The sequence below is a fragment of the Hemibagrus wyckioides genome, linkage group LG05 (genome assembly GCF_019097595.1).
Source record: "Hemibagrus wyckioides isolate EC202008001 linkage group LG05, SWU_Hwy_1.0, whole genome shotgun sequence".
Taxonomy (NCBI): domain Eukaryota; kingdom Metazoa; phylum Chordata; class Actinopteri; order Siluriformes; family Bagridae; genus Hemibagrus; species Hemibagrus wyckioides.
The window spans coordinates 29,241,759-29,266,758 of NC_080714.1; the positions used below are offsets into that span (position 1 = coordinate 29,241,759).

At 36.2% G+C, this 25,000-nt stretch overlaps 3 protein-coding genes across 6 annotated transcripts in view; all 3 read left to right on the forward strand.

Moving 5' to 3' along the window:
- The window catches only part of si:dkeyp-110g5.4 (uncharacterized protein LOC561637 homolog), a 13,328-nt gene extending 10,734 nt beyond the window's left edge, over nt 1–2,594 (forward strand). For 3 of the 4 annotated variants that reach the window (XM_058390335.1, XM_058390336.1, XM_058390337.1), the window contains one exon: nt 34–2,594. In XM_058390335.1, the coding sequence (XP_058246318.1) occupies nt 34–1,833 (1,800 nt within the window). In that variant the 3' untranslated portion in view covers nt 1,834–2,594. The remainder of the gene's footprint in view (nt 1–33) is intronic. The other variant, XM_058390334.1, reaches the window with a different exon arrangement.
- Nucleotides 2,595–3,338: 744 nt separating this feature from the next.
- igf3 (insulin-like growth factor 3) lies at nt 3,339–16,629 on the forward strand. The gene is made up of 4 exons (XM_058388958.1): nt 3,339–3,432; nt 14,028–14,175; nt 14,623–14,768; nt 15,065–16,629. The coding sequence occupies exons 1-4, from the start codon at nt 3,394–3,396 to the stop codon at nt 15,260–15,262; spliced, it is 531 nt and encodes a 176-aa protein (XP_058244941.1). The 5' UTR covers nt 3,339–3,393; the 3' UTR covers nt 15,263–16,629.
- A 6,804-nt stretch (nt 16,630–23,433) lies between these two features.
- Nucleotides 23,434–25,000, forward strand: part of serping1 (serpin peptidase inhibitor, clade G (C1 inhibitor), member 1) — an 8,253-nt gene continuing 6,686 nt past the window's right edge. The window contains exons 1-2 of the mRNA XM_058390067.1: nt 23,434–23,541; nt 24,117–24,165. Coding sequence (XP_058246050.1) covers nt 24,130–24,165 — 36 coding nt within the window. The 5' untranslated portion in view covers nt 23,434–23,541; nt 24,117–24,129. The remainder of the gene's footprint in view (nt 23,542–24,116; nt 24,166–25,000) is intronic.

Consider the following 25,000-nt stretch of genomic DNA (forward strand, 5'->3'; position numbering starts at 1 on the left):
ATTAAATAACAACTGATTTTTTATTCGCTGCAGGATGATGACATCACTGACGGGAATAGGAGTGAAGATGGCACTGGTGCAGAGGTGTTAAAGGAGAGAGAAGCTGATGTGATGAAGAACAGAGAAGAAGAAGAAGAACATGAAGGAGAAGAACATGAGGAAGAAGAAGAAGAACATGAGGAAGAAGAAGTTAAAACACCAATGAAAGACGCAAGCACCAACACACCAAGAGTCAAGCTGGAGCCTGAGAGCGACGATGGTGCCGCGGGATTTGTGAGCGAGCGAGGACGTGATGACGAGGCGAGGTCAGAGGCAGAAACTCACACAGGAAATGAAACAAGTTCATCAGATAACGGCGACAGAATAAAAATGATTGACGACAGCAGTTCAGCGGGTAAACCTACGTGTTGCAAACGTCTCCTTTTTACAAACTTACCAGGAACAAACGCAAACGGACCTCGAGATAAAAGTGAGGTTAAAGGTCAAATCGGCGACATGGCCTCGGTCAGCGCTGCTGCTGAGATCGGAGATGTTTCCCAAAACATCACAGAAGAGGAGAACGAAGATGAGGCGCATTCTAAAAATCACGCCAGCACCCATTCGGGCAGAGGTCAGAGTTCACGCTGCGAGAGTGACGTCGAGGTCATAGACGTAAACGACGACGGCGAGAACCTTCCCGACACGAGCTCAGGCCGTGAGAACGCCGCCGGGAACAACGCTAGCCAAGTGGAGAAAATGCTGGAAATATGTGAAAGCCTCAAACGGAGAATCAGTGACTATGTTAAGTCGATTAATTGTAAACGTCATGATGTCACCATGGAAACGGGTGACGATGGTGATGAACTGATAATTGTTGATGATGATGATGATGTAATCATAACCGACCGAGAGATCGGAAACTCACGCGGACATCGGTTCGGTGATGTAGCTAACAGATGTAAACACGGGATTTCTGATGAAATGAAGGAGGAGACAGATTCAGACGTAGCAGTTGGCGGTTCGACGGCTAAACGATGTAAACTTAGCAATGACACGGATTCCTTGTTAGAACATAAATGTTCGGAAAGTGCCGTAGATCCAAACTCTCGGGTTAAAGACGATGACGGTGATGTCGAGGTCATCGAGGTTGATGATGATGATGATGTTGAAATCTGTGAGAGTGACAGTGAGATCTCTGCGTTGCCTGAACGACGAGGCACCGGCGCCGAGAGTCCGGCCGCACTAGAGACAGCGAAAAGTTGTAAACGAAACGTTTCCGAGAGCCGCAGAAGTGACGAGACGAAGGTGGATGTTCAGAGTGACGTTGAGGAACAGAGGATCAATGCTAAAGATAAAAACCTTAAAGCTGCAACTGCTCAAGTTAATGACATGAAGCCAAACGTGACAGATGATGAAAGATTCGTTAAATATCACGTCAGCGACGTTCAGCGCAAAAGAGCTTCTGAGAGTGAGGAAGGAGAACCAGTTTTGTCCAGCAGAAACCAACAGGACGTTCACGTAATGAACCCACAAGTCTGGGTCCAGTCGTATCTTAGTGAGATTCCCCGTGTAGCTGAAGATCCAGCTTCTGCAGGTGGCTCTGAAGCTCTGCTCGCTGGTGTCTCGGGTTCATCTGCAGCGTCTGAACACCGCCAGCTTGCAGGAGAACAATCTGAAGCTATCAATCAGAGCGCACGTGGTGAGGGAGCAGGCGTGTTTCTCCACCCCGTGTTTCCTCGAGCAAGTAACGAGACGGATGACGATCTGAGGCGGAAGGAGAACATCGACCGGATCCGAGAAAGACTCAGGAGGATGGAGGAGAAACTTAACACTCTGAGGAGCTCACAGCACTGACGAGAACGCTCAGGAACGCAGAGGAACGCTAAGGACTGCTGAGGAACACTAATGAACTCTGAGGTGTTATTTAGTTTGTTTATTAATTGAGGAAATGTATCTAATAAACAATCACTGAGTGGAAACCATCTCCTTTATGCTGCTGTGGGTGAAACACAACAAACACTTACATCTAACATTACAGAACACAGTGAGAGCAGAGAACACACACACACACACACCACACACAGATATACATACACACATATACATATATAAACACACATACACACACACACACACCCTTACCACTGTATGCCTGCACAGACACACACATATATACACACACCCTTTCTCACATCACTTCATTTATCAGAGTGAGTTACTCCACAGTTTGAGGACAGTGGTGTATCAGAGTGTTTTCTGGGCTCTGCTGCAGGGAGAGAGTTATTGTGTGTGTGTGTGTGTGTGTGTGTGTTGTCTTGGTGTTGGTGTTAAAGCTGAACTCAGAGACACAAAAACATCACACCTTAATTTTTAACAAAGAAAATAAAATAAAATAAAATCTTCTGGGAATGACTTGAAAAGATCTGATTTATTTCTAAAAACTGGAACATTCCCAGAGAAAGACTCTGGAATATTGTGGAATATCATGAAAAGATAATGATCTTTTATATATATTATATGATAATATATAAAATACCTGATATATAAAATCACACATTTTAATATTTTATATGAAAAAGTTTTGCTGGTGATGAAAGAGTACTGAGCTCAGATTTAAATAAAGAAAAATGAATCACAAATATCCCTCTCTTCCTTTCCATTTATTCTGTTCATCTGTTTATCTCTCTTTCTCTCTCTCTCTCTCCCTCTCTTTCTCCCTTTCTCACTCTCTCTCTCTCTCTCTCTCTCTCTCTCTCTCCCTCTCTCCCCCCCCTCTCTGTAGTATTATTATTAACAGTAGTATTGAGACTGTTGATGATGAAGATGATGCTGGTGTTAATCTGAGTGACCCACATGCAGCTAATCACATCATTACATTCTGTCTGTACACAGAACCACAGTAAACACAGTGATTGTGTGTGTGTGTGTGTGTGTGTGTGCGTGTGTGTTTATCTTGTGTTTGGTTCACGTCAGAAGCTCTTCATTATCTTAATCAACTAGAACAGTTTTTATTCCTTTAGTTATCAAACTCTGATCCGTCATCCGTCTCTCTCTCTCTCTCTCTCTCTCTCTCTCTCTCTCTCTCTGTCACACACGTTTATCTCGACATCAGATGATTTAATGTTCTGCATCTTTGTGAAATTTACATGTGAAAAAAATAAATGAAAGGCTCTAATGCAACACACACACACACACACACACACACACACACACACACCACCTCTACACAGTTCAGCAAGGAACACACTCCTAATTACTACAGTGTGTGTGTGTGTGTGGACAGGGTGTTAGATTAGGGTGTGTGTTGAAGGTCTAGCTCCTCCTCTCTGACTATAAGACACACACTCACACAGTCTCACACACACACACACACACACACACGGTGAAATACGAAACACAGTGTCTGCAGCCGTCATGACACACAGTCGACAAGGAGTCACACCTGCGCTACAGGTACACACACACACACAAAACCCTAAATCTGGTTTTAAACAAACTTTTAATCATTTTATTTAAAGTATTCTAAAGAATAAAATACATTGATAAATGAACATGAATGCAAAATTTAAACATGTTTTTAAATGCATTTAATAATTTTTTTTTAATTAAATATATCTATTCAGATTTTTCAGATTATATGCTGCATATTATTTTATATAATATGGCATATTATTAGAATTAATTTTATACCTTGTTATTTTAAATATTTAATTACAGCTGCATTTATAATCACAAATAATTTCTTAATGTTTTTATATATTTGTTATCTTAAATACTTAATTACTGAATTTATAATGACAAATAATGTTTTAATTTTTTTTACATTTTTTATTTTTTTATATCTCTACGTACACTTCTGTGCAGAAATTTTGTCAGACTTCATTAAAATGCTTTGAGAGAGAGAGAGAGAGAGAGAGAGAGAGAGTGTGTGTGTGTGTGTGTGTGTTTATAGAAATGTTGCAGTAGCACTTTAGTAATTACTCCATAATTACAGCTGTGTTTGTTTTAAAATAAGTTTAATTTGATGTTGTGTGTTCAAGTGTGTGTGTGTGTGTGTGTGTGTGTGTGTGTGTATGTGTGTGAGCGAGAGAGAGAGAGAGAAGAGGGAGAGAACACACACTTATCATCTGTTTATTTCACCCAGCCTTCAACTTTCTTTATCTTTTTCTTCAAGCGTCTTGTCTCTGAAAAACAGTCTAGAAATGATTTTTGTTCGCTCTTTATTCTGATTCACGTTAATAACATAAAGAAGAAGGATGATGATGAGGACGATGATGAGGATGATGATAAAACATAGAACACTAAGAACACTGATCACTATTTTTTACCTTTTTAATATTTTTATTTTTAAAAAAGGTTTTTAATTAAAAATCAATTTTTAATCAGTTATATAATAATAATAATAATAATAATAATAATAATAATAATAATAATAATAATAATAATATATTATTTATACCCCCCCCCAAAAAAAATAGTTCACTTTGTTTTTTGCATTTTTAAATATTTTAAAGAAAATATTAAAGAAATATTTAAATAAATTATATTCCAGAAAATGGCAGTGTAATAAATGTAAAGTCGAGGAGTTTCTCCTCCTCACAGCTCCTCTCTCCGCACTACTGCTCTGTGGTTTCTAAGAATAAGCAGAAAGTAAGTTTGTGTGTGTGTGTGTGTGTGTGAGCTAATTACTCTATAATCATTGTGTCATGTAACAAGGAGCGTGTATGTGTACCGTGCTTATATTGTGTGTGTGTGTGTGTGTGTGTGTGTGTGTGAGTGTGAGTATAGTATGAGTATTGTGTGTACAGTGTGTTCATAAGTGTGTATGACTGTGTATGAGAGTGTATGAGTGTGTATAGTGTGTATGGTGTGTACGAGTTTGTGTATGAGTGTGTATGAGTGTGTATTAGTGTGTATTAGTGTGTATGAGTGTGTATATAGTGTGTATAGTATGTATAAGTGTGTATAGTGTATATAGTGTGTATGAGTGTGTATTAGTGTGTATGAGTGTGTATAGTGTATATAGTGTGTATAGTGTGTATGAGTGTGTATAGTATGTATAAGTGTGTATAGTGTATATAGTGTGTATGAGTGTGTATTAGTGTGTATGAGTGTGTATAGTGTATATAGTGTGTATGAGTGTGTATTAGTGTGTATGAGTGTGTATGGTGTGTATGAGTGTGTATAGTGTATATAGTGTGTATAGTGTGTATGAGTGTGTATATAGTGTGTATAGTATGTATAAGTGTGTATAGTGTATATAGTGTGTATGAGTGTGTATTAGTGTGTATGAGTGTGTATAGTGTATATAGTGTGTATGAGTGTGTATAGTGTATATAGTGTGTATGAGTGTGTATTAGTGTGTATGAGTGTGTATGGTGTGTATGAGTGTGTATAGTGTATATAGTGTGTATAGTGTGTATGAGTGTGTATATAGTGTGTATAGTATGTATAAGTGTGTATAGTGTATATAGTGTGTATGAGTGTGTATTAGTGTGTATGAGTGTGTATAGTGTATATAGTGTGTATGAGTGTGTATAGTATGTATAAGTGTGTATAGTGTATATAGTGTGTATGAGTGTGTATTAGTGTGTATGAGTGTGTATGGTGTGTATGAGTGTGTGTATAGTGTGTAAGTGTGTGTATGAGTGTGTATGAGTGTGTATAGTATGTATAGTGTGTATAGTGTGTACACTACTCACAAAAAAGTTAAGGATATTGGTCTTTCGGGTGAAATTTCAGGATGCACCTAAAATGCACTATAACCTTTCCAGGTGAACTTAATTTGACCTTCTCTACCCTTCTGAATGCACATGTCCAACTGTTCAGTGTTTCAGTACTTTCTGCAGAACTTGCTGTTCTCTAACAAGGTGCTTAACGCCAAAATTCACAACTGGTGTTTGATCCATGAATCCACCAATAAATTTTCTGGTTCCATTAGAATTGGTATTTAAACAGTCCTCTTCATCATGCTGTTCACATTTTGACATCATGAGACCAAGACCACACCTAACAACTGATCAACAGAACCTCACCATTGTGAGGCTTCAAACAGGATGTTCTCAGAGGGAAGTGGCCACTGAGCTTAGAGTGTCACAGAGTGTCATCAGCAGGTTGGGACAGAGATACAGAGAGACTGGAAGAGGGAGCATTTACACTGGACGAGGGACCGGTGGGCCTCAGTGCTGTTCTCTGATGAAAGTCGATTCACGTTGAGCAGAAACGATGGCCGCCAATGATGTTGGAGACGTCAAGGAGAGCGCTATGCATCAGCCACTGTTGTGGTGGTGTTACAGTCTGGGCAGGTGTGTCCACTCAATACAGAACTGCCCTACATCTTGTGAATGGTACAGTGACAAACCAATACTACCTGAATAACATCATTAATCCAGTCATTGTGCCACTGCATGAACAACACAGGCCTAATTTCATCTTCATGGACGACAATGCTCCAGCTCATCGAGGAGCATCATTAGGGAATGGCTGCTGGAGGCTGGGGTACCTCAAATGGAGTGGCCTGCACTTTCTCCGTGTAGAGGCTCGTAACCCTGCACCCCAGAACCTCAATGACCTGAGGGCCGCCCTTCAAGAAGAGTGGAATGCCATGCCTCAGCAGACAATAAGTCGACTCGTGAACAGCATGAGACGTCGTGGTCAAGCTGTAATTGATGGTCAAGGGCACATGACAGATTATTGAGACATTGAGATTTTTTGTTGTGGTATACCCACCACTGTTGTTGGCTTTTGTTTCAATAAATTGTTTGAGATGAGGAAATCACCATTGCAGCTTCTACTTAAATGTCCTACTTTTATGATATAATATCACTGTAGTGTGAACTTTTTATATTTTCCATAAATTTCACCCAAAAGACAAATATCCTTAACTTTTTGTGAGTAGTGTAGAGTGTGTATAGTGTGTGTATTAGTGTGTATGAATGTGTATGAGTGTGTATAGTGTGTACGAGTGTGTGTATGAATGTGTATAGTGTGTACAGGTGTGTGTGTGTATGAATGTGTATAGTGTGTACAAGTGTGTGTGTATGAGTGTGTATAGTGTGTAAGTGTGTGTGTGTGTATGAGTGTGTATAGTGTGTACAAGTGTGTGTGTGTATGAGTGTGTATAGTGTGTAAGTGTGTGTGTGTATGAATGTGTATGACTGTGTATAGTGTGTACGAGTGTGTGTATGAATGTGTATAGTGTGTACAAGTGTGTGTGTGTATAAGTGTGTATAGTGTGTACGAGTGTGTTTGAGTGTATATAGTGTGTGTATTAGTGTGTATGAATGTGTATGAGTGTGTATTAGTGTGTATGAATGTGTATGAGTGTGTATAGTATGTATAAGTGTGTGTGAGTGTGTATGAGTGTGTATGAATGTGTATGTGTGTATAGTGTGTACGTGTGTGTGTTTGAGTGTGTATAGTGTGTGTATTAGTGTGTATGAATGTGTATGAGTGTGTATGAGTGTGTATAAGTGTGTGTGAGTGTGTATGAGTGTGTATAGTGTGTGTGAATGTGTATAGTGTGTGTATTAGTGTGTATGAATGTGTATAGTGTGTGTATGAATGTGTATAGTGTGTGTATTAGTGTGTATAGTGTGTATGAGTGTGTATAGTGTGTGTAGTGTGTATAGTGTGTATGAGTATGAGTGTGTATTGTGTGTATGAGTGTGTGTAGTGTGTATGAGTGTGTATGAGTGTGTATACTGTGTATAGTGTGTATGAGTGTGTATATTGTGTATGAGTGTGTATAGTGTGTATGAGTGTGTATAGTGTGTATGAGTGTGTATAGTGTGTATGAGTGTGTATAGTGTGTGTAGTGTGTATAGTGTGTATGAGTGTGTATAGTGTGTATAGTGTGTGTAGTGTGTATAGTGTGTATAGTGTGTATGAGTGTGTATAGTGTGTGTAGTGTGTATGAGTGTGTATAGTGTGTGTAGTGTGTATGAGTGTGTATAGTGTGTGTAGTGTGTATAGTGTGTATGAGTGTGTATAGTGTGTGTAGTGTGTATGAGTGTGTATAGTGTGTGTAGTGTGTATGAGTGTGTATAGTGTGTATGAGTGTGTATAGTGTGTATGAGTGTGTATAGTGTGTGTATGAGTGTGTATAGTGTGTATGAGTGTATATAGTGTGTATGAGTGTATATAGTGTGTGTAGTGTATATAGTGTGAATGAGTGTATATAGTGTGAATGAGTGTGTATAGTGTGTATGAGTGTGTATAGTGTGTGTATGAGTGTGTATAGTGTGTATGAGTGTATATAGTGTGTATGAGTGTATATAGTGTGTGTAGTGTGTATAGTGTGTATGAGTGTGTATGAGTATGAATGAGTGTGTATAGTGTGAATAGTGTGTGTAGTGTGTATGAGTGTATATAGTGTGTATGAGTGTGTATAGTGTGTATGAGTGTGTATAGTGTGAATAGTGTGTATAGTGTGTATGAGTGTGTATAGTGTGTATGAGTGTGTATAGTGTGAATAGTGTGTATAGTGTGTATGAGTGTGTATAGTGTGTATGAGTGTGTATAGTGTGTGTATGAGTGTGTATAGTGTGTATGAGTGTATATAGTGTGTGTAGTGTGTATAGTGTGTATGAGTGTGTATAGTGTGTGTATAGTGTGTATGAGTGTGTATAGTGTGAATGAGTGTGTATAGTGTGTGTAGTGTGTATAGTGTGTATGAGTGTGTATAGTGTGTGTAGTGTGTATAGTGTGTATGAGTGTGTATAGTGTGTATGAGTGTGTATAGTGTGTGTATGAGTGTGTATGAGTGTATATAGTGTGTGTAGTGTGTATAGTGTGAATAGTGTGTATAGTGTGTATGAGTGTATATAGTGTGTGTAGTGTGTATAGTGTGTATGAGTGTGTATAGTGTGAATGAGTGTGTATAGTGTGTATGAGTGTGTATAGTGTGTGTAGTGTGTATGAGTGTGTATAGTGTGTATGAGTGTGTATAGTGTGTGTAGTGTGTATAGTGTGTATGAGTGTGTATAGTGTGTGTATGAGTGTGTATAGTGTGTGTAGTGTGTATAGTGTGTATGAGTGTGTATAGTGTGTATGAGTGTGTATAGTGTGAATGAGTGTGTATAGTGTGTGTAGTGTGTATAGTGTGTATGAGTGTGTATAGTGTGTGTAGTGTGTATAGTGTGTATGAGTGTGTATAGTGTGTATGAGTGTGTATAGTGTGTGTATGAGTGTGTATAGTGTGTGTAGTGTGTATGAGTGTGTATAGTGTGTGTAGTGTGTATAGTGTGAATGAGTGTGTATAGTGTGTATGAGTGTGTATAGTGTGTGTAGTGTGTATGAGTGTGTATAGTGTGTGTAGTGTGTATGAGTGTGTATAGTGTGAATGAGTGTGTATAGTGTGTATGAGTGTGTATAGTGTGTGTAGTGTGTATGAGTGTGTATAGTGTGTATGAGTGTGTATAGTGTGTATGAGTGTGTATAGTGTGAATAGTGTGTATAGTGTGTGTATGAGTGTGTATAGTGTGAATGAGTGTGTATAGTGTGTATGAGTGTGTATAGTGTGTGTAGTGTGTATGAGTGTGTATAGTGTGTATAAGTGTGTGTGAGTGTGTATGAGTGTGTATAGTGTGTGTGAATGTGTATAGTGTGTGTATTAGTGTGTATGAATGTGTATAGTGTGTGTATGAATGTGTATAGTGTGTGTATTAGTGTGTATAGTGTGTATGAGTGTGTATAGTGTGTGTAGTGTGTATAGTGTGTATGAGTGTGTATAGTGTGTGTAGTGTGTATAGTGTGTATGAGTGTGTATTGTGTGTATGAGTGTGTGTAGTGTGTATGAGTGTGTATAGTGTGTATAGTGTGTATGAGTGTGTATGAGTGTGTATATTGTGAATGAGTGTGTATAGTGTGTATGAGTGTGTGTAGTGTGTGTAGTGTGTATGAGTGTGTATAGTGTGTATGAGTGTGTATAGTGTGTATGAGTGTGTATAGTGTGTGTAGTGTGTATGAGTGTGTATAGTGTGTGTAGTGTGTATAGTGTGTATAGTGTGTGTAGTGTGTATAGTGTGTATGAGTGTGTATAGTGTGTGTAGTGTGTATAGTGTGTATGAGTGTGTATAGTGTGTGTAGTGTGTATGAGTGTGTATAGTGTGTGTAGTGTGTATGAGTGTGTATGAGTGTGTATAGTGTGTATGAGTGTGTATAGTGTGTGTATGAGTGTGTATAGTGTGTATGAGTGTATATAGTGTGTGTAGTGTGTATAGTGTGAATGAGTGTATATAGTGTGAATGAGTGTGTATAGTATGAATAGTGTGTGTAGTGTGTATAGTGTGTATGAGTGTGTATGAGTGTGAATGAGTGTGTATAGTGTGAATAGTGTGTGTAGTGTGTATGAGTGTATATAGTGTGTATGAGTGTATATAGTGTGTATAGTGTGTGTATGAGTGTGTATAGTGTGTATGAGTGTATATAGTGTGTGTAGTGTGTATAGTGTGAATGAGTGTGTATAGTGTGAATAGTGTGTGTAGTGTGTATAGTGTGTATGAGTGTGTATGAGTGTGATTGAGTGTGAATAGTGTGTGTAGTGTGTGTAGTGTGTATAGTGTTTATGAGTGTGTATGAGTGTGAATGAGTGTGTATAGTGTGAATAGTGTGTGTAGTGTGTATGAGTGTATATAGTGTGTATGAGTGTGTATAGTGTGAATAGTGTGTATAGTGTGTATGAGTGTGTATAGTGTGTGTATGAGTGTGTATAGTGTGTGTATGAGTGTGTATAGTGTGTATGAGTGTATATAGTGTGTGTAGTGTGTATAGTGTGTATGAGTGTGTATAGTGTGTATGAGTGTGTATAGTGTGTGTAGTGTGTATAAGTGTGTATAGTGTGTGTAGTGTGTATAGTGTGTATGAATGTGTATAGTGTGAATGAGTGTGTATAGTGTGTATGAGTGTGTATAGTGTGTATAGTGTGTATGAGTGTGTATAGTGTGTATAAGTGTGTGTGAGTGTGTATGAGTGTGTATAAGTGTGTGTGAGTGTGTATGAGTGTGTATAGTGTGTGTGAATGTGTATAGTGTGTGTATTAGTGTGTATGAATGTGTATAGTGTGTGTATTAGTGTGTATAGTGTGTATGAGTGTGTATAGTGTGTGTAGTGTGTATAGTGTGTATGAGTGTGTATTGTGTGTATGAGTGTGTGTAGTGTGTATGAGTGTGTATAGTGTGTATGAGTGTGTATACTGTGTATAGTGTGTATGAGTGTGTGTAGTGTGTGTAGTGTGTATGAGTGTGTATAGTGTGTATGAGTGTGTATACTGTGTATAGTGTGTATGAGTGTGTATGAGTGTGTATATTGTGTATGAGTGTGTATAGTGTGTATGAGTGTGTATGAGTGTGTATAGTGTGTGTAGTGTGTATAGTGTGTATGAGTGTGTATAGTGTGTATAGTGTGTGTAGTGTGTATAGTGTGTATGAGTGTGTATAGTGTGTGTAGTGTGTATAGTGTGTATGAGTGTGTATAGTGTGTGTAGTGTGTATAGTGTGTATGAGTGTGTATAGTGTGTGTAGTGTGTATGAGTGTGTATAGTGTGTGTATGAGTGTGTATAGTGTGTGTATGAGTGTGTATAGTGTGTATGAGTGTATATAGTGTGTGTAGTGTGTATAGTGTGAATGAGTGTATATAGTGTGAATGAGTGTGTATAGTGTGAATAGTGTGTGTAGTGTGTATAGTGTGTATGAGTGTGTATGAGTGTGAATGAGTGTGTATAGTGTGAATAGTGTGTGTAGTGTGTATGAGTGTATATAGTGTGTATGAGTGTATATAGTGTGTATGAGTGTGTGTAGTGTGTATAGTGTGTGTAGTGTGTATAGTGTGTATGAGTGTATATAGTGTGTGTAGTGTGTATAGTGTGTATGAGTGTGTATAGTGTGTATGAGTGTGTATGAGTGTGTATAGTGTGTGTAGTGTGTATAGTGTGTATGAGTGTGTATAGTGTGAATGAGTGTGTATAGTGTGTGTAGTGTGTATAGTGTGTATAGTGTGTATGAGTGTGTATAGTGTGTATAGTGTGTATGAGTGTGTATAGTGTGTGTAGTGTGTATAGTGTGTGTAGTGTGTATAGTGTGTATGAGTGTGTATAGTGTGTATGAGTGTATATAGTGTGTGTAGTGTGTATAGTGTGTATAGTGTGTGTAGTGTGTATGAGTGTGTATAGTGTGTGTAGTGTGTATAGTGTGTATGAATGTGTATAGTGTGTATAGTGTGTATGAGTGTGTATGAGTGTGTATAGTGTGTATGAGTGTGTATAGTGTGTATGAATGTGTATAGTGTGAATGAGTGTGTATAGTGTGTATGAGTGTGTATAGTGTGTGTAGTGTGTATAGTGTGTATGAGTGTGTATAGTGTGTATAGTGTGTATGAGTGTGTATGAGTGTGTATAGTGTGAATGAGTGTGTATAGTGTGTGTAGTGTGTATAGTGTGTATGAGTGTGTATAGTGTGTGTAGTGTGTATAGTGTGTGTAGTGTGTATAGTGTGTATGAGTGTGTATAGTGTGTATGAGTGTATATAGTGTGTGTAGTGTGTATAGTGTGTATAGTGTGTATGAGTGTGTATAGTGTGTGTAGTGTGTATGAGTGTGTATAGTGTGTGTAGTGTGTATAGTGTGTATGAATGTGTATAGTGTGAATGAGTGTGTATAGTGTGTATGAGTGTGTATAGTGTGTGTAGTGTGTATGAGTGTGTATAGTGTGTGTAGTGTGTATAGTGTGTATGAGTGTGTATGAGTGTGTATAGTGTGAATGAGTGTGTATAGTGTGTGTAGTGTGTATGAGTGTGTATAGTGTGTGTAGTGTGTATGAGTGTGTATGAGTGTGTATAGTGTGTGTAGTGTGTATAGTGTGTATGAGTGTGTATAGTGTGAATGAGTGTGTATAGTGTGTATAGTGTGTATAGTGTGTATGAGTGTGTATAGTGTGTGTAGTGTGTATAGTGTGTGTAGTGTGTATAGTGTGTATGAGTGTGTATAGTGTGTATGAGTGTGTATAGTGTGTGTAGTGTGTATAGTGTGTATGAGTGTGTATGAGTGTGTATAGTGTGAATGAGTGTGTATAGTGTGTGTAGTGTGTATGAGTGTGTATAGTGTGTGTAGTGTGTATGAGTGTGTATGAGTGTGTATAGTGTGTGTAGTGTGTATAGTGTGTATGAGTGTGTATAGTGTGAATGAGTGTGTATAGTGTGTATAGTGTGTATAGTGTGTATGAGTGTGTATAGTGTGTGTAGTGTGTATAGTGTGTGTAGTGTGTATAGTGTGTGTAGTGTGTATAGTGTGTATGAGTGTGTATAGTGTGTATGAGTGTGTATAGTGTGTGTAGTGTGTATAGTGTGTATGAGTGTGTATAGTGTGTGTAGTGTGTATAGTGTGTATGAGTGTGTATAGTGTGTGTAGTGTGTATAGTGTGTGTAGTGTGTATGAGTGTGTATAGTGTGTATGAGTGTGTATAGTGTGTGTAGTGTGTATAGTGTGTATGAGTGTGTATAGTGTGTGTAGTGTGTGTAGTGTATGAGTGTGTATAGTGTGTGTAGTGTGTATAGTGTGTATGAGTGTGTATAGTGTGTATAGTGTGTATGAGTGTGTATAGTGTGTGTAGTGTGTATAGTGTGTATGAGTGTGTATAGTGTGTGTAGTGTGTATAGTGTGTGTAGTGTGTATAGTGTGTATGAGTGTGTATAGTGTGTGTAGTGTGTATAGTGTGTATAGTGTGTATAGTGTGTGTAGTGTGTGTAGTGTATGAGTGTGTATAGTGTGTGTAGTGTGTGTAGTGTGTATGAGTGTGTATAGTGTGTGTAGTGTGTATAGTGTGTATGAGTGTGTATAGTGTGTGTAGTGTGTATAGTGTGTATGAGTGTGTATAGTGTGTGTATTAGTGTGTATAGTGTGTATGAGTGTGTATAGTGTGTGTAGTGTGTATAGCGTGTATGAGTGTGTATAGTGTATGAATTTGTGTAACAGAGACATACAAATGGGCACTTTGTGTTTTTGAGTGTGTGTTTTCACTCTGTTGATACGCTGCAGATGTGTGTGTCCTGTGCAGGTGTTGTGTTGGAGGAGTGTGTGTGTGTTGTTCACACTGTTGGTGTGTGTGCTGCTGCCTGAACTTGCTCACTCAGCAAAACCTCGGTGTGGAGTGGAGCTCATTGCTGATCTACAGTTTGTGTGTGGAGACAGAGGGTTTTACAGAGGTACTACACACACACACACACATACACACACACATACTGTACATTGTAGAACTGTGTTCAGAGAGATTGGAGAGAGACGTGAGATGGAGACAGGAAAGTGAGAGGTCAGTAGAGAAATAAACAAAAGAAAGAGAGTGAGACAGAGCTGGGGAGAGAGACAGGTCTGGAGAGACCAAGACATTAAAGAGAGACCAATCTGAAGAGAAAGACAGGGCTGTGGTGAGACTAAAGAAAGAGATGAGAGAGAGAGAGAGAGAGAGAGAGAGAGAGAGAGAGAGTGAGAGAGATATCTCTAGAGAGACAGACAGGTGGATGTGTCCTTGATTGAAGAACAGGGTGAAAGGCCTTTGGAGATCTGAGTGAAGACGCTGACGTCAGAGAATCAGGATCAGAAAAGCAAGCGCCTGGTTCACATGGGTGTGTGTGTGTGTGTGTGTGTGTGTGTAGGTCATCCTGGAGCAGTGCGGACCGCAGGTCCTCGGCGTAGAGGTAAAGGAATCGTGGAGCAGTGCTGTGTGCGAGGATGCGACCTGCAGCACCTGGAGCATTACTGCGCCAAACCCAAGCGAGAGCGACGACACACACCACACGCTGTACATACCCACACACACACACACACTACTGTGACATCACAAAGGGCAGGGGGTGGGGCTAGAGAAGGATAGTGGGTGGAGCCTAACTTAATAAACACTGTTTAATGTTGTTGAGTTTAATTTTCCTGTTTGAATCTTAGTGCATGTAAAAATAGTTTCTTTAATGACCGCGAGCTACATTAAATATTTAAATTCTGTTAATTTATTAAGCGCCGTTGTTTAATCAACACTGTAATTGTTAGTAAAGTGTTTAGTTTTTTAAAAAAAACAGGCATTTTCTTTCTGTGGTTCTGCAGGAGTATTCGTCCTGGCCGATGTTTCTCAGACGCTACGACGCGAACCAGTTTAAAAATGAACCGGAGAAATTCCTGGAAAAGCTAACGGAGCGAGCGCTGTACCAGAGGAAGCTCGCGCTCACTGCACTGCAGCCTAGCAGAAAACAAATCCCCAAGTCCAGTCACCGCTTAAAGCACCAGAGGAAACGACGTGACTGAAACTCTGTCTTCCATCAGCTGTCCAAAAACATAGTGCTCACATTAGCATCAGTTAGAAATGAATATTTATCAAGCTCATTTAAATGAGCTCAGCGGATATCCATTGCTAATTACGCTAATGCTAATATTTTTCCTGCAATGTGGCCTTTGTTTTGTGTTTATTTTTGATACAGTAGCATGTAGCACCAATATTTTTTTTTTCCCAAAAGAATGGTAATAGTCAAATAGTTAATGCGCTAATGCTAATTGATATAGAAACAGATTTGGACTTTTTTATTTTGTGTTTTTAAACTGCACTTCAGAAAGCAGCTGCGCTAGCCTGAGCGTGGAATTCACTCACGCGTCACATTATGATGATGTTTGGATGTCATGAACGTCATCAGCTGCATTGCACTAATTGCACACGATCGCTAGCATCTCAACACAGTTAGCTTTTTTAGCAAAAAAAAAAACAACAAGCTAACTAGCATGGTTAGCTAAGTGAACGAACTGTTGCTAGCTGAATGTTAATCTGAACTAAACGTGCCGTAAACACCACTGTAAATAAAGGCACAGAACTGATGGATGACTGGTCAGGGATTGAAGAAGAGCGTCTTTCGTTAGCTTTAAAGTTGAACACAAGAAATTTCACACTGACGCACTTTTATTAGCTGTTTTATTTAGTTTGTTCTAAAGGTTGGCTGCTTGGTGGTGTTTCTGACTCCATGGTTTCACCTAGCTAGCACCTAGCTAGTGCTGTTTCATTTCCATATGTTCATATTTCAGCTGTTTATTTAACAACGCTCTGAAAATTAGCCGTGAAAAAATAACATACAGATTGGTTAGCTTTTTACAATCGGCACAAAAGACACATGAACGGTTCACTCCACACAGCTGAGTTCTGCTCTCTGATTGGTCAGAAGGTGATACCTTATTGATGCCTTATCGTTTCCATAGTAACAGCTCACGTTAACGAACGTCACCAACTTCAGAGGAATCAGTGAACGATTATTAAAATATTTCGTAAACATGACGAACAAATCAACGTAATAATATAGAATCCCGTTAACACTATTCCAACATCCAGACCCACCCCTTTTCTGTTGCAGGCCCCGCCCACTTGATCAGCTCTCTCTGTGAATCCTGAGTGCAGGGTGAATCCGTCCAGTGCACTACAAGAGATTTTTATTTTTCTCAGAACAAACTTTTTACTAAAATAGAAGTCAGGTTTTTTTCTTTCATGCTGACCTTCAGAACACTGTCCAGTTGATTTGTGATGGACATTCAGACTGCATTAGCGAATGTTTTTCAGTGACATGTTTGCACATTTGTTGTTATAAATTATAAATCTTTTGTATCTTATTATCTTGGATAAAGTCTTGAATGTGTGGAGTGTGTGTTTCATGAGTTTGAAGCTGACCGAACGAGAGCGGTGTGGACACTGCCCGCTGCAGATCCCTGCATCTTCTCCTCCACGCTGCTGTTAGAACGCAGATCTCTGACCTTTCTGCATCTGTAAATAACTTATATCTCAGTAACCTTCATGTTTTATCAGTAATGAAGCTCAGATGACCCGCTCATACACCACAGCAAAGAAAGCAGAAGGTCAGTGTTTTCACCCAGCTTTCATTAACACACAAACACTTCTGTCAGTCCTGAAAAACTCTTCCCCCGTGGACTGGAGTGAGACTCGGAGGAAAAGTCTGTTCAGAGAGGAAAAGTGTTCACTTTTTAGTACCATTAATCAAAACAACATCATCAACAACAACATGTGTGTGCTGTCAGAATGTGTCGAGCAAAATCTTTACACAGATTTAATCAAGTCTGAGTAGATGTTTTGTCCAGAAAGTTCTCTCAGCAGAAACTGAATGAAGCGGCAAAGATTCATCCATTAATTCTATAAAATTCTATAATAAGACACAGTACTCTCTCTCTCTCTCTCTCTCTCTCTCTCTCTCTGTCCTTCCGTCCCTCCTTCTTTGAATGTGAAACAATTTCACAAGGATTATCTCTGGTTCTGCAGGTGAGCAGCCTTCAGCATGTAGATAGGGAGTCTCCATACACACACACACACACGATAAAATTTTTAGACTCCAAAACTGAATGAGAAAAAGTGTGTGTGTGTGTGTGTGAGAGAGAGAGAGAGAGAGAGAGAGAGAGTGGCCTTTCTCAGATGGACACACTTTTGCAATTGTGTGTGTGTGTGTGTGCGTGTGTGTGTGCGTGTGTGTGTGTGTGCGTGTATGTGTGTGCGTGTGCGTGTGTGCGTGTATGTGTGTGTGTGTGTGCGTGTGCGTGTATGTGTGTGTGCGTGTGCGCGTGTATGTGTGTGTGTGTGCGTGTATGTGTATGTGTGTGTGTGTGTGTGTGTGTGTGTGTGTGTGTGTGCGTGTATGTGCATGTGTATGTGTGTGTGTGTGTGTGTGTGTGTGCGTGTATGTGTATGTGTGTGTGTGTGTGTGCATGTATGTGTATGTGCATGTGTGCATGTGTGTGTGTGTGTGCGTGTGTGTGCGTGTATGTGTATGTGTGTGTGTGTGTGTGCATGTATGTGTATGTGCATGTGTGCATGTGTGTGTGTGTGTTATATAAAATACATATATATATATGTGTGTGTGCAGTATGTGATTATATATGTGTATGCGTGTATGTGTGTGTGTGTATGTAGGTGTGTGTGTGTGTGTGTGTGTAAGGTGTGTATGTGTATGTGTGTAGACAGGTGTGTGTGTATACAGGCGAGGACAGTGTGTGTGGTGTGCAGGCAGACAGATTGTGTGTGTGTGCAGGTGTGTGCGTGTGTACAAGGTGGTGGTGTCAGGTATGTGTGTGTGTACGCAGACAGGTGGTGTGCAGACAGGTGGCAGGCAGGTGGTGGTGTGCAGTGTGGTAGGCAGACAGGCGTGTAGACAGTGTGTGACAGGTGTGTGTGTGTGCAGGTGTGTGTGCAGGTGTGTGTGTGTGCAGGCGTGTGCAGGTGTGTGTGTGTGCGTGTATGTGTGTGTGTGTGCGTGTGTGTGTGCGTGTGTGTGTGTGTGGACAAACCTCCTCCACTCTGCCCAGTGTCTGATAGCTACACTGTGATTCTCTTGTCTCTAATTCTTCTCAGCTCTTTAAATGTAATTATTTAGTAGGAACTGTAGCATTGTTATTCATCTGAATTTTTTTCTGGTATTGTCGTCATCACCTGATCTTTTCTCACTTCATCAACATGTTAGAATCATGAAAACATCCCATTAAACACAAATCTTCTTCTTCTTATTATTATTATTAGTAGTAGTAGTATTGTTAAAGCCCTTCAGCTTTATTCATTCTATCATTTAAACTTCCACATGATACCATATTATACCATACCTTACCATACTATATTATACTATATTATACTATACTATACTATACTATACTATACTATACTATACCATACAGCACCATACCATACTATACTATACTATACTATACTATACTATACCATACAGTACCATACCATACTATACTATACTATACTATACTATACTATACTATACTATACTATACTATACTATATTACACTATACTATATTACACTATACTATACTACACTATACTATATTACACTATAATATATTACACGATACGTATACTATACTACACTATACTATATTACACTATACTATACTATAGTACATTATACTATACTACACTATACTATATTGTACACTATACTATACTACACTATACTATACTATACTATATTACACTATACTATATTACACTATACTATACTACACTATACTATATTACACTATAATATATTACACTATACTATACTATACTACACTATACTATATTACACTATACTATACTACACTATACTATACTATACTACACTATACTATATTACACTATACTATATTACACTATACTATACTACACTATACTATATTACACTATAATATATTACACTATACTATACTATACTACACTATACTATATTACACTATACTATACTATATTACATTATACTATACTACACTATACTATATTACACTATACTATACTACACTATACTATACTATACTATATTACACTATACTATATTACACTATACTATACTACACTATACTATATTACACTATAATATATTACACTATACTATACTATACTACACTATACTATATTACACTATACTATACTACACTATACTATACTATACTACACTATACTATATTACACTATACTATACTACACTATACTATACTACACTATACTATACTATACTATACTATACTATACTATACTATACTATATTACACTATACTATATTACACTATACTATACTACACTATACTATATTACACTATAATATATTACACTATACTATACTATACTACACTATACTATATTACACTATACTATACTACACTATACTATACTATACTACACTATACTATATTACACTATACTATACTACACTATACTATACTATACTACACTATACTATATTACACTATACTATACTACACTATACTATATTACACTATACTATACTACACTATACTATATTACACTATACTATACTATATTACACTATACTATACTATACTACACTATACTATATTACACTATACTATACTACACTATACTATATTACACTATACTATATTACACTATACTATACTACACTATACTATACTACACTATACTATATTACACTTGACTATTACACTATACTTACTACACTATACTATTACACTATATACTATATTACACTATAATACTACACTATACTATATTACACTATTACTATACTTACACTATACTATATTACACTATACTATACTACACTATACTATATTACACTATACTATATTACACTATACTATATTACACTATACTATACTACACTATACTATATTACACTATACTATACTACACTATACTATATTACACTATACTATACTACACTATACTATATTACACTATACTATATTACACTATACTATATTACACTATACTATACTACACTATACTATATTACACTATACTATATTACACTATACTATATTACACTATACTATACTACACTATACTATATTACACTATACTATATTACACTATACTATATTACACTATACTATACTACACTATACTATATTACACTATACTATACTACACTATACTATATTACACTATACTATACTATACTACACTATACTATATTACACTATACTATATTACACTATACTATATTACACTATACTATACTACACTATACTATACTACACTATACTATATTACACTATACTATACTACACTATACTATATTACACTATACTATATTACACTATACTATATTACACTATACTATACTACACTATACTATATTACACTATACTATATTACACTATACTATATTACACTATACTATACTACACTATACTATATTACACTATACTATACTACACTATACTATATTACACTATACTATACTATATTACACTATACTATACTACACTATACTATATTACACTATACTATATTACACTATACTATATTACACTATACTATACTACACTATACTATATTACACTATACTATATTACACTATACTATATTACACTATACTATACTACACTATACTATATTACACTATACTATATTACACTATACTATACTATACTACACTATACTATATTACACTATACTATACTACACTATACTATATTACACTATACTATATTACACTATACTATACTACACTATACTATATTACACTATACTATACTATATTACACTATACTATACTACACTATACTATATTACACTATACTATACTATACTACACTATACTATATTACACTATACTATACTACACTATACTATATTACACTATACTATACTATACTACACTATACTATATTACACTATACTATACTACACTATACTATATTACACTATACTATACTATATTACACTATACTATATTACACTATACTATATTACACTATACTATACTACACTATACTATATTACACTATACTATACTATACTACACTATACTATATTACACTATACTATACTATACTACACTATACTATATTACACTATACTATATTACACTATACTATACTACACTATACTATATTACACTATACTATATTACACTATACTATACTATACTACACTATACTATATTACACTATACTATACTATATTACACTATACTATATTACACTATACTATACTACACTATACTATATTACACTATACTATACTACACTATACTACATTACACTATACTATACTACACTATACTATATTACACTATACTATATTACACTATACTATACTATACTATACTATACTACACTATACTATATTACACTATACTATACTACACTATACTATATTATACTATACTATACTACACTATACTATACTATACTACACTATACTATATTACACTATACTATACTATACTACACTATACTATATTACACTATACTATACTATACTATACTATACTACACTATACTATATTACACTATACTATATTACACTATACTATACTATATTACACTATACTATACTATACTACACTATACTATATTACACTATACTATATTACACTATACTATACTATATTACACTATACTATATTACACTATACTTTATTACACTATACTATACTATATTACACTATACTATACTATACTATATTACACTATACTATACTATACTACACTATACTATATTACACTATACTATATTACACTATACTATACTATATTACACTATACTATATTACACTATACTTTATTACACTATACTATACTATATTACACTATACTATACTATACTATACTATACTATACTATACTATACTATACTATACTATATTACACTATACTATACTATATTACACTATACTATATTACACTATACTATACTATATTACACTATACTATACTATACTACACTATACTATATTACACTATACTATATTACACTATACTATACTATATTACACTATACTATATTACACTATACTATACTACACTATACTATACTATATTACACTATACTATATTACACTATACTTTATTACACTATACTATACTATATTACACTATACTATACTATACTATACTATACTATATTACACTATACTATACTACACTATACTATATTACACTATACTATACTATATTACACTATACTATATTACACTATACTATATTACACTATACTATACTACACTATACTATACTATATTACACTATACTATATTACACTATACTTTATTACACTATACTATACTATATTACACTATACTATACTATACTATACTATATTACACTATACTATACTACACTATACTATATTACACTATACTATACTATATTACACTATACTATACTATACTATACTATACTATACTATACTATACTATATTACACTATACTATACTATACTACACTACACTACACTATACTATATTACACTATACTATACTATACTACACTATACTATATTACACTATACTATACTATACTATATTACACTATACTATACTATACTATACTATACTATACTATACTATACTATACTATATTACACTATACTATACTATACTATACTATAACTTCACTGTTGTTCCTTTATTAAACTGAGGAAAAGTGACTGATGTTTTATTTCACTTGTTCAGCTAATTTATTAAAATTCTTAGCAGAATCTGTAGCAGAGCTTTTCTCTCACAGAGTCACTGGGCTCTAAAACCACTTTATTCAGAGAGACAGATACAGAGATTGTTTCTAGAAATATTCTGCTAGCTACTTAGCATTTGGTTGACAAGTCAGAGTGCAATAATTAGCATAAATCTGTTGATCTCCATGAAATAAGATTCATCGATAAGTGCAGTCAAAAAGTCAAGACTTTTACAGGAAGAAGCATTTTTTTGGCCACAAATTTTGTAAGCATCAGAAAGTCAGGTCTGTGATACAGAGTGTGAGAATGTAGTGTTATTACTGCAGATCTCACAGAAATGCTAACGTCGAACATCATGAATCGAACTGCACTGCAGACTTTATCAGGAAAAAAAGGAGAAGTGCCAAAATTTGGTCACATGATTTTCAGTAAATCTGGAAAAAAAAAGAAACTGTGCAAACAACAAAATCTCCAAATCAACAAACATATGAGTAATAATTCACCAATCAGTAATGAAGAATCAGTTCTCTCTCTCTCTCTCTCTCTCTCTGTCTCACACACACATACACAGACACACACACTGAACTTGTAAACAGTTTATGGTCACAGCTCTTCAGGTACGTTCACTTTTACCTTCAAGACTTTTTATGCAGACCTTCAGATTTCTGTCAAATAAGTGTGTGTGTGTGTGTGTGTGTATGTGTGTGTGTGTGTGTGTGTGTGTATGTGTGTGTGTGTGTGTGTGTGTGTGTGTGTGTGTGAGACAGTAAAATACCAAGTGGCAGAGTGATGTGAAAAAGTTAAATTACGGAAGCTGAAGTTGATAATTTCTCTCTGACCGCATGTTCCTCATGTGTTTTGTTCCTCTGACACTGCAGCAAATTTTCTTATTTATTACATAATGACACGTCGTACTTTTTTGAAACTTTTTAAGTTAATAATAAAAGAAAAATAATTTCAGCTGGTCATGTGACTGAGAAACTATAAAGATGTACCAGCTTCACAGCACTGACACTGGAGACTCCTTCCTCACATCATACACACAACACACACACACACACATCTGCAATATTTAAACATGATTTAATTGTGTATGATTTGAGTTGTGTATTATATCTGCTGTACTCTTGATTCAAGCTGTGTGTGTGTGTGTGTATTGATTTATTTCTCTGTTTGGGTTTAATTGAAGCAGAAGTTGCACCATCATGTTGCGTGGTTTCATTCTCCTGCTGTTTTGGGGGGTAAGTAAACAGAGAAGTTAAAGTCTAAAGTTCATCCTGAAGGCAAATAAAACTGGGGGGAAATAATTCTGTAAAAAACTCAAGAATAAGAAGAGATAAGAACTCAAAAATGTTCCTAATCTTTATATAACTCACATGAAAGCTGAGATTCATCAAATAAAACCACTTAAATGATTGAAATGATGATAAATGAGCTCTACAGAGGTGTGCATAAGTATTCACCCCCTCTTACACTTTTTTGTAGAATTACCATCTGGAATTTAAGTGCAATTTTATGTAAATGAGCTAAAGTCCATAATGATGAAGTTGAAGGAAAAATCAGTGTAGTTTGTGAAATTATTAATCAAACAAACTTAATCAATCCCTAATCATAAGACACGCTTAATTGCTAATAAAGTCTCACCTGACTGCAGTAGAAATTCAGTGGTTCCTCAAGTAGAACAAACCGAAACACAAGCCATCATAAAGACCAAGGAGCCATCCGAACAAGTCCAGGGTACGGTTCTAGAAGAAAAAATCCCCAAACTGTAAATATCAAATTAATTTATATAAATAAAAACAAAAGGAAAGGCGGTGAGAACCAAACAGCATGATGCTCCCACCACCATGGCTCATAAAGCTTCAAACATCTGGGATTTTCTTGTAGAGGTTCATGAAGTCCATTTTCTGAAAGTTGGAGGGGTGGGGGGTGAAGATCATCTCATCATCTCAGGGAGTTTTTTCCTCACCAGCGTAACCTCAGGCTAGATCATTAGGGATAAACGTTAGAGATAAATAATAGCTTTAAAATTCATGATTTTTCTTCTATGTTCCTATACTTCTGTACAGCTCCTCT

What these genes read in the sequence shown, in the direction of transcription:
- igf3 (XM_058388958.1), top strand. Translation starts at nt 3,394, where the DNA reads ATGACACACAGTCGACAAGGAGTCACACCTGCGCTACAG. An exon ending in AGACAGAGGGTTTTACAGAG is followed by an intron (nt 14,176 to 14,622) that starts GTACTACACACA and finishes GTGTGTGTGTAG; the next exon opens with GTCATCCTGGAGCAGTGCGG. An exon ending in GACGACACACACCACACGCT is followed by an intron (nt 14,769 to 15,064) that starts GTACATACCCAC and finishes GTGGTTCTGCAG; the next exon opens with GAGTATTCGTCCTGGCCGAT.